This window comes from Mastomys coucha, chromosome X (genome assembly GCF_008632895.1).
Source record: "Mastomys coucha isolate ucsf_1 chromosome X, UCSF_Mcou_1, whole genome shotgun sequence".
NCBI lineage: Eukaryota > Metazoa > Chordata > Mammalia > Rodentia > Muridae > Mastomys > Mastomys coucha.
This window is the reverse complement of record NC_045030.1, coordinates 135635850-135646933: the sequence shown is the minus strand read 5'-3', so window position 1 is coordinate 135646933 and position 11084 is coordinate 135635850. Positions and strand designations below refer to the sequence as shown.

General features: G+C 41.1%; 1 protein-coding gene across 4 annotated transcripts in view; it reads right to left on the bottom strand.

The window, feature by feature from the left end:
- Positions 1 to 11084, bottom strand: part of Tmem164 (transmembrane protein 164) — a 150239-nt gene that overhangs the window by 94028 nt on the left and 45127 nt on the right. Inside the window, exons 2-3 of one of the 4 annotated variants that reach the window (XM_031368831.1) lie at positions 4625 to 4727; positions 3196 to 3270 (exon numbers count right to left, since the gene is read on the bottom strand). The exons of 1 other annotated variant lie outside the window; for it this stretch is intronic. Coding sequence is in view for 1 of the 3 variants with exons in the window: in XM_031368826.1 (XP_031224686.1) it covers positions 4625 to 4693 (69 nt within the window). In the remaining 2 variants the exon portion in view is untranslated. Of the gene's footprint in view, positions 1 to 3195; positions 4126 to 4624; positions 4728 to 11084 lie in introns of those variants that run through there. 2 more of the 4 variants (XM_031368826.1, XM_031368834.1) reach the window with 2 other exon arrangements.

The window sequence follows — 11084 nt, the reverse complement described above, 5'->3', positions numbered from 1 at the left end:
AAAAAAAAAAAAAAAAAAAAAAAAACACCTCACCTACTGCCAGTTCTCTATCTCTGCTTCTGGGTTATGATTTAAGATGTAAGCCCTCGGTTTCCTTTAACATCAAAGACTCTTATTCGCTATGGAACTATAAGCCCAAATAAACTCTTTCTTTCATGGTCCCAGTGTTTTATCACAGCATTAGAAAAGGAAATAATACAGAAACATTGTCCCAAATCAATCAATTGACCAATCTGCAACACCAAAAAACTGCACACTATTCCAGAGTGGTCTCCAGGAAATCTTTCCATCTTATGACTATTTCTGATTTAATATGCAATGCAGACTTAACACCATTTCCCCCCAGGAAACTCCCATGAAAAGGCCCAGTCCTCACACCAGCTCTCCCAGTTTACTTCTTTACAAGAATTTATCATTTTTGTTAGTATAAGATGCTTACAAAGAAGGTTCTCTCAACAATTGGATACATGGGAATAAGCACACGGAGGCTTGAAGGACAAGACTGTGACCTGCTTTGAATGATCTCTGAAAAATTATGAGGATTGGCTGGCTAACTCCTGGGGTGTGGAATAAGAAGTACAAAGGCCCCAGGCTCCTAAACAATGTTTTCTGGTACAACTGGCAAATATACGCAGATTAAAAGGCTGTTTTTATTTTATTTTATTTTTATATTTTTAAACAGGATCACTCAAAATAGCCCAGGTTAGTCTTTAACTCATAATCCTCCTGCCTTGGCCTCCTGGATGCTGGGATTCCAGGCATGTACACCCTTATACTGCTTGTGTACAGGTTTTCTGGTCAAGGCAGCCTTGGCTGGATACACTGATTCTAACACTCACTAATCCCGTGGCCTTAGAAAACAGAGAAGAGGCATTTTTTTCTGTAAAACTGGATTGAAAACAGGACCTATGTCTCACAGAGATTTAAAGAGGATCAAACATGATAAAACAAGCAAATGTATTTGGTACAATGCCTAGCACAGAGCTCACCCTAAATATTCAGTAGCTATACATCTGATTTCAATGGAAAAATCCATTCCTAAGGTGAACTACACCAGCAACGCCTTATCACTCTACTTCATTTGTTCTAAATTGCTCACATTAATTCCAATCTGGTGTAGGACTTGGCTTCCCTTGTCCAGCTGCCTAAATGGAGAAAATACTTAACCTTTTTGTCTCAAGTCCCTCATTTGTGAAATGGATATTACAATAGTACTATCTCATAGAGGTGGTGTCAGAATTGAATGCTGGATTGCCGAGTTCAATGGATGGAGTAAGTAACTTCAGCGTGACCTATGGAGAATGTCATCCTCATTGGATATCCCTTTCCCTTTCCCTTGTTCTTATACTGTGAATTCCACCAAAGTAGATGGCAAGTTTTATGTCTTCCACCAAGCTTTCTCCAATAACTCCAGACACCTCCCTCATACCCCCTCTATCCCAACAGCCTGGGATTGGATTCATTTAATTAGGGATATTAAATGGCTCTTTATTATCACATAGTTGCACATAGTGGCACAGTAAATTGAAAGCTAGGATCTGGTTATTAATGCTTCCTTCCAGTAATGAAACAAGGCCACAGCAATACAACCAAGGCCATCATCACCAGTGTGGCTTCCTGGCACATAGTTGTCCTGTCACAGCTTCAACTGCTATTTTCATGTGGGTACTCAATTCTTCCTGGAGATGGTATACAGGAATGTCCAGTGTGGCATGCCTAAATCATATTACCTTCCTTCCCTGTCTATTCAACTTTTGGAAATAGGAGAGACAGTCTCATCCTTCCATATGGTAGGTTTGCCACTAAGAAAGGTAGAAAAAATGAGAGAAACATGAAATTGCCAATAGGTCAACACAGCAGCCATAACTGCTGCAGGAAAGAAGCACTGAAAGACACAGTAGTTAAGAAGAAAACTGATAGTATTTCTAAAATAGTCATTTACCCTGGGAAATCCCGACAGAAACCACCCTAAGCAGAAATTACATCTAGCATCATACTATCAGTACCTCTTGTGAAAGAGAAAGAGAAAGAGAAGAATATGTCATGTTGGTAAAAATCTGACTCAAGTTACATAATCTCAGTCAAAACATGAAGAACTTTTCCACAGAAACTGACCAGTACTCTTCAAAACTTCCAGGGTCACATTAGAGAATGGGAAACTATCAAGGCTTAGAAGAGACTGAAGCACCAAGAAGATGACCCGGTATACAGTCTCTTAAAAGTGTTAGGAAGTGTATTCAGATACCTGGGGCCTATATTAACTTGGATGCAGGAGTATACATCTGTAATCCCAGCACACTTACACCAAGATAGGGAATAGAGTCAGGAGAATCCATAAAAGCTGGTAAGCCAGCTTATGTTGCAAGGAACAAGAAGTTCTGCCTCAAACAGAGTAAAAGGCAAGGAATGAAACTCGTGGTTGTCCATTGACCTCCAAATAGTAACAGTGGCACCTGCACATACCTGCATTCACATGCACATACATTCATTCACATAAATAAGCAGACACACATGCATACTACATACAGGCACACACACATCCTATCAGTTTTTAAAATAAAAATTATTAGTATTGAACAGAATATGGAGAAATAGGGGTCCTTCTACACTATTTGTAGGGATCTAATACAGTGTGGCCATTTTAGAAAACAGCTTGAAAATTCCCTAGAGGTTAAATATGGTTATTGTATACATGACCGAATAATTCTACTTCTTTCTTAGTTTTGCTCTATCATTTTATGTGTATGGGTGTTTTGTCTACATATATGTCTGTGTCTACATGTTTTGTCTACATGTATCCATGTGTGGTTACCAGGAAGGCCAGAAGACGGCATCAGAGCCTCTGTAACTGTAGTTACAGATGATTGTGAACCTCCAAATGGGTGCTGGGAATTGAACCTGAGTCCCCTGGAAGAGCAGCCAGCGCTCTTAATCTCTGACCCACTTTGCCAGCCCCTAATCCTACTTCCATAGCCAAGAGAAATTAGAATATATGCCCACCCAAAATCTAATACACAGAGGTTAAAATATCATTATTCATCATAGCCAAAAGAGAAGATTAATTCCAATGCTCATTACTGAATAAAAAGATACACAAAATATACACATCCAAACCAGATAATATTACATTAGCTTAAAACGAATCAAGGACCAAAGTCCATGTTACAGTATTAATGAACCTTAACAATGTCATACCAGGGTCTAGGGGGGTAAGGCGCAGTGAAAGGGCCCTTTGCCTAGCATCAACGAGATGAAGTTTGGTCCTCAGTACTGCAAAAAGAAAAACCATGAAATTACAGACACACACAATGAAAAAAACCACAAAAAGACATGTTATAACTTTATTTATATGAACTGTCAAAACCGGGCAATTCTATAGATAAAAAGTACTCTGGGGTCATTGTAGATGGTACAGGAAGGGCAGATAGGGAGTTGAGAGCTAGTGGCATGGAATTTTTTTGGCAAGTTCATGGAAATGTTCTAAACAGGATTGCAGCAACAGCTACATATCCATATGAATGTACTGCAAACCATTCAACTGTGTACTTGATTTAGCTATTCATTCACTTATTTCTATTTGAGATGGGGTCCCATTCTTGTACCCCAGACAGGTAGTGAGCTCTCAATTCTCCTGCCTTGGTCTTCCAAGTGTTGAGATTGCAGGCATACACCACCACCACAATGAACTCAAAGGTATGCTTCAAATGAGTGCTTTATAGAGAGTGTGAATAGATCTCCACAAAGCTGCTTTGAAAGCCCACACACTTGGACAAGCTGCTCTGTATGTAGTTGGTGAATAGAGGCAAAGGCTTCCATTTAGCAATCAAGTTACCACCTTCATCACTTGATCCTCCACAACACCGATTGCTCCCCACCCCTTTCACATGCATTCCTGTAGAGCCAAGATACACCATTCATCATTACTCATTTACCCCCAACCTCCATGTTTCCCTCCACCACCTCCTGCCCAAGGGAATTCTCTTCCTTACCTATCCTTATACATTTTGACCCAGCTACCTTCACAAGACCCAGTGCTAAAGCTCTTATGCCAGCCCTTCCCCACACTTCAACATTCATATAGTAAGCCCTCAAAACATCATTTGCTATACAAAGAAAGGTAAATATACCTCCCATTTGATTGACTGCCTTTGCCAGAGAATAAAGACCCCCCCACCACCACCACCACTATTATATCTTTCTTTCTTTCTCTTTCTTTCTCTCTCTCCCTCTCCCCCTCCCTTTTCCTGGTTACAGCAGCAGCTTCTGTTTCAGACCCCCTTGGGAACACTTCCAAATCACACCACCCTACATTTCCTCCCTCAGACCACACCCTCGATGAAGACAGCGCTAATACATTAATTCGTTATGCCAGGATCGCAGCGTATAGTTGTGTAGGCTGTTCACTGCACAACCCTAGTGGCGCCATTCAATTATAGTCTATGTGAATGGCACCCCCTCCTAGGGTTGTGCAGTGCATAGCTTTTCCTTGAGGGCCTTCGTGGAAACACACCTAGAAGTTGGGAATAAAGCCTAGAAAAGAAAGAGCATTTGAAGAGAAAAAGGACTATAACAATATCACTTCCAAATTCTATCATGAAGATAAGCTGGGCATTGTGGTACAAACCTGGAAGCCCAGCACTCGGGAGGCTGAGACAAGAGATTCAGGAGCACCAGAACAGCCTGGGCTATACATGGAGATCCACCGGCTTGGACAACACAGTGAAACCCTGTTCAAAAAAACAAAGAAAGACATGGCAACGAAACTCTTGAAGAACAGATGGATAGTACAGTTTGTACATGGAATCAGAAAACGGGAACTCCCCCCAAATTGTGATTGATGTCTCTGCAGCAATGGAAAAAGCGAAACACATTCAGATCATAAAACAAAGGCATGATTGACAAAAAGAGACAATTCTCCATAGCCTACCTGTCACTAACTGGGCTTTCCCATGGGGCTATTCAAATGATTTGAGATTAGAAAACAAGCTCCTCTGAAATTAGGCTAGAGGAATCTTGTCATCAGAAATGGCTAAGCCAGTATTACCATCTCTGTGCTGATCTGTTTCAGCATCAACCCATCTATAGACCACAGGGTTTACTGCTCAACCCCTGAGGTGATTAAAAATGGCACACTGAACCCACAAACCAATTTTCAGAGTTAGGACTTATGCCAAGTCTGCCAAAGCACAGAGATCCTCAAGCCATAACCTCATTCTTCTATACTGTAAACAATAAGGAGAGATTCTTGAAATGGACAGCCACAAGGGCTGGAGATAACTGTCATGATGACAGACAGCCTGGTGGACATTAAATCATGTTAGACATTGTCACCACTCCAGATCATTTCAGACCCCTACTTTCGTATCTTCTGCATCTTGCTTATTTCATTCTACTTCCTCTTGGAATGGTTTTTTGCATACCCTCACAAATTTCTCTTTCTTTCTCCCATACTCATTTATTCGTATTGGTACTGTCCACAAAAGCAGTTCCCAGCTCATTCTAAGACACCCCTCCCCCTCTGCCCCAGTGAAGACCTGAAACTGCCAAGGACTGCTAATCTTAGAGATGGTGCTTTTCTCCTGTTAGGATACATTTTAGTTTAAAAGTGAGAAACAGTAACAAATCAAATGCTACAATGAAACACAATGATTATAATACAATAAACGTAGACAAATGAGATCTCACACACGTGGGATACTGTCACATTCGATCTGATAACTGGGATGGCTATCTGGCAGATAGCATACACGACCTACAGACACTGGACAAATGGATTATTGGTGTCCTGAGCAGTACAAAACAGAAAGCATCTCACACCTCAGAATGGCACACAATTTAAAAACACATGAATTATTCATGTCTGGAGTTTTCATTTAATCCTTTTGGATCACAATTGACTGGAGATGATTAAAACTGCAGGAGAAAATGCACGCAAAGAAAAACTGTAATGTTTGTTATTGTAAGGTTGTCGTTAGTCACAAAAACAGCAGCAACTATTCATTATGTGCCTGATATGAAAGCTAGAATGTTACATGTACTATTTTGTGTATTCCTCATAGCAATCCTGTTCTGTAAGTGATATTTAACCCCTCCCCCCCAACCCTGCCCCAGTAGACATATGGGAAAAATTGAGCTATACCATATAAACTTCCTTAAGACCTACCACTAGAGTCAAAAAGCCAGATCTTTTGCCATGTATATAGCTCAGTTGGTAAGATAAAACAGATAAATTGGATGTGGTATTTCATGCCTGTAAACTGTAATCCCAGAATTTGGGAGATGGGGGTATTAGTAGGCATAGAAGTAGAGGCAATCTGCTTTAATTCTTCTCCAAGGGTACTCTTTCTATTGGTCATAAGAAGCTTGAGGATTGTTTCTGATTACAAGGAATGCTGCGAGTAAGCAGACAATGCCGGGGCGGGGCTTAGGGGAAAGGGTTAGTCAGCTAGGGCCTCTGTTTTAGCTCGTCCACAAGTCTGGCTGGCTCAGACTTTGTCTTCTTTCTCCTAGCCCACTGCAGTTGTTGATGACTGATGATAGAAGCCAGATGTGGACCAGAAAGTCCCACCACCTTTACATCATCACTTCAGTGTCTCTGGAGGAGTTCTTTCTTGCCATGATTTTTTTTTTCCTTGAATGATGACCTTTACTTAGCATGCTCAGAAGTATGTGCATTAATCTGTGCATATGTCTGGATGCACCGTCTCCAACGTGCCTCCCCAATATTAATCCCTCACCCTTCCTTTGATAGAGAAGACCACAGCATCTTTGGAAGCTGTGAAATAAAAATTAGCAAGATATCAAAATGCTTCTTTACTCTGAGATATGCAGGCTGTGATTTTTGGTTGTGTGCTTTAAGTTGTGAAGCTACTGTGTTCATTATGGAGGGACTAAGAGTGGAAGTTCAAGGTCATCCTTGGCTCCTTGGGAAGTTTGCAGTCTGCCCTGGCTACATGACACCTGGTCTCAAATGAGCCAGATCTTGTCCCCAGAGCTACCCAATTGTAAAGGTAGTGTTTATAGTTATTACTACTTCCTGTCTCCACCACAAAGTAATTTGTTCTGTTCTCCTTGGTGCCGAAAACAGTGTCAGGCAAGAAGAGTACACTGCTGCCAGAGCACAGCCAGGGATGGAGAACTGCATCTTCCAGGGAGTGTAGAAAGTCCTCCTCATCTGACCCACTTGAAAAATATTACGCTGACACCTGGACCTCAATCTCAGAAAAAAATTTAGAACAATATGACCTGGATGCCTTGGAACTTCAAGAGAGTTCTGAAGTAACCAAGGCTACGCCAACCTGTAGGAGAGATGGACGGTGTCCAGTCCCCCTGCAGGAAGGTGACCAACTGGGTCAGGGTCACAGGCACTGTACAAGCCAGTACATTTTCAGAGTTCTAACAACAAGGATCTAGCAACATGCAACAGTGGTGAAGGGTCTATTTTTGTTTTGTTTTGTTCTGTTTTGTGTGTATGTGTGTTTTGTTTTGTTTTGTTTTTAGCGTGAGGTATGGGATGGAAAATTTTATAGACAAAGAAAAAAGGTTTTCCCACATCTTCAGGCTTCCTTCTCTTCTTTTTCCATTATTTAGGGTTTTTTTCTCTTTATTTTCTTTTTGAGACAAGATCTTATGTATTTCAGATTAGCCTCAAACTCCATATACAGCCAAGGATGATCTTGAATCTTTACATTTTTAATCTTCCTAACCCCATCCCCCATCTGCAGGGGTTATAGATGTGTGCCACCACCCCTGGAAGGTTCTGGAGTTAGGAATCAGGTTTTGTGAATTCTAGGCAAGCAGTCTACCAACTAAACTCCATTTCCAAACAGGAGGCCAAGTTGTTTCTACCTTTGGAAATAGAAACAGGGGTTTTAGGATTTTAATCAGTGGTAGATCTCTTGCCTAGAAAATGTAAGAATGGATTTGGTCCCCAGCACTGAAGGAAAAAAAAAAGCATTAAAATAAAATAAGAATCAAATCACCTACCATGGGTCTGTAAAGATGGCTCAATGGTTATTTACAAGCACTTTACCATTCTTGCAGAGGACCCAGGTTCACCTAAAAAAGGTGGTTCACAATTGCCTGTAATGGCAGCTACAGAGGATCTAACATCTCTCTTCTGGATTCCACACACAACTACAGTCATGTACACACAATACATACACACACACACACACACACACACATACCCATAATTAAAAATAAGACACAATCTTTTTAACAAGAATTTCTATCACATGTGCCACTCCTAAGGAACAAAGCAAGAGGGGACAAGATAGCCCATTATCTGTAGCAGTCTGTGTTCTAGGTACACAAGAGATCCAGAGCATAGCTCCTGCCTACCGAAGGCCTAGAGAATGCCCAGCAAAGGGCTTCCACTCTGGAGGAAGTAACACAACCAACAATGAGAAATCAACAACGACAATCCATTCTGATAGGTATCTGTTAGAAAAGAAGGTGGATATTTCTAGCCAGAATAAGTTAGTGGTGGTGGGAGTTTACCTTTGCTTCAGTGTCTTTGGGGTCAACCTCCCATCCAGACCTCCCATTCAAAAAACTAGGGAAAAAACTCAGGAAATAGGTAAAAAGGCTTGCCAGAAAAATTGGAATAAGAGGTGGTGGATTTAGATCAGTAGTAGAGGCCTTGCCTACCATCTACAAGGCTGAGTTAGACCCAAGCAACAAAAAACAATCAAGCAAACATATTAAGAACACTACCCAATATTGAGGCGGTTTATGTTATGGACACATATACAGACACAGGACACAGCTCATATGGGGCAAGAAACTCACTACAGATAGCTTCCGTGCACTGCTGCCAAGCAGCATTCACCTACAACTTACCTAAATACTGAGGGGCACACAGAAGAGTGGGTATATTCCTGGTGCTTGCTGGACAGCCAATCTAACCAATCAATGGGCCTGAGGTTTAGTGAGCTCTTGTCTCCATACAAATGCATGCACATAGCTGCATGCACACAAACATGTATATATACACATGTGCTTGCATTCACACAGAGGGGAGGGTAGTGAGGAGGAAAACACAAGCCAGGGATCAAAAAGAATTCTGCTGATTACTAATGCAGAAATGAAGTGTGGAAATTATTCTTTCACAACATCTATCACCATTTCTAACTTCTAGACAGCTACCTTTTTGTTAAACATCCCTATTCTCTTGGAGGGCAGGTTGTGTATGGTTCTCACATCATACATCTAAAGTATATGCATCATATAAAATGCTCATCAGATACTTGCTAAATGATCAATGTGTCTGCAGACCATATTATATATACTAAACAATTAGACCTAACACCTAATCAGAAAGTATTTTGATATATTTGTGACATTTTGATTTTCAAGATACATCTGGTATTTGTCAAGACTTCCAAGAGAGCAGTAATGGGGATTTCTGGGGAAATGAACTAGCAAGTTGAAGCATTATAGAGAAGCATGCATTCTAGCCTCTTTAAACTGAATCTTGAAACCATCGCTGGCCAAAGAAAAATACACAAGGTACCATGGATCAGCTCCATCAGACCGAGCTGGATGTTTGTCTGCACATATTTCTATCTCAGCAACCAGGAACCTGAGCCAGGAGGACCAGGAGTTCCAAGTCAACTTAGACTACATGGGAAGTCTACCTAAAAATAAACGAAGGAGAATAAAACTATGCCATTGAGGGAATGAGAAGAGAGTTGACTGGAAGATGGACAGGTTCAAATACCTAGAAAGTTCTGGGCAAACCATTCCAAGCAATACACTCTGTTGCAGGATATTTGATCACACTGTGAACCCTGAGATTATGTTATTTATTGGAAAAAAAATTGTTTCTAGTAGTGTGGCTCAGTCCATAGCACACACTCTGGTTGGAATAGACACACCCTTAGTACACACTTGGAATCTCAAACCAGAAAGGTAAAGTTAGTTTGTAGAAGGAAGCACCCATGTTTGAAAGTGATGTCTAATTGAGTGGCAGGCAAAGTGATGAATCAGAGAAAGATTTGACAGAATAGAATCTGCCCAACTCTCAAGAGAAAGGAGAGGCAACACAAGAGGGAGCAGTGTAGAGGGAGAGGGGAAGGAGACAGTTTTACCAGGGCCACGTTGAAGAGAGAACAAGCTAGACTTAGGTAATTATAGAACAAGCCAGAGAAGGAGAAGGACCAAAAGATTAGAACATATTGCCAAAGTTAGTATGAGGCCAAGCAGAGCAATTCAGGAGAGGCTGAGAGAGAGAAGCCATATTGCATCAGTCACCTTGGAGAGGAGTTTGAGCCAGAACAGCCGAGTTGAAACAGGTAGCCAGAGCTCAGAAAGAACCAAAAAGGGTGAATTTATCCAGCAATAAGTCTCAGAAGCTGAAAACATTCCAGGCCTAGATAAGATTGTAAGTAGGCTAGCAGCTTCCAGGGCTAGGACTAGGCTTAGGTTAGCAGACTGACCTTTGGAGACAACAATTACTACAGGAGAATAAAAGTTCCATTTACAACTCTTCCAAGCAACTGGAATGATTTCTTTTAATCCCCGACACTGTCATAAACTGCTATTAGAATCTAGATGCCATGGCTGCTAGGTACCTGGATATTCTAGAAGGGAACAAGGAACGTTACCTCCCTGTGAGTGCAGTAAGTACAGGCATCAGCTCACACCACACCACTTTAACTTGTCAAGCTTTAGGAGTCTTGTCTACTTGTCTGATAACATTACAGTACAGAAAACTCATAGCTTGTAGGCCAAGCTGAGCTACAGTGAGCTCCTGTCTCAAGATAAATAAATAAATAAAGTTACTTGTAATACTCATGTGACTCAAACTGCCTGAAACCTGGCTATTAGGTTGGCTGAGTAACTCAGTGGGGTTCTAAATCTTCAGTGAATGTGAGAATTACCTCAGGAGTTTAATTTAAAAACAGCAATTCCCTTGGATTCACACCTCAACATCCTTCCTGTCAATGGGGCCTGGATGTCAGGATTTTAAAAATACCCTCAGTAACTTCCGTTTTGCCATCACTGTCCACCACTCCTTAGTAAGGAAGCAGCCCAGTGCCTTCAGAGAAAGAAAGAAAGAAAGAAAGAAAGAAAGAAAG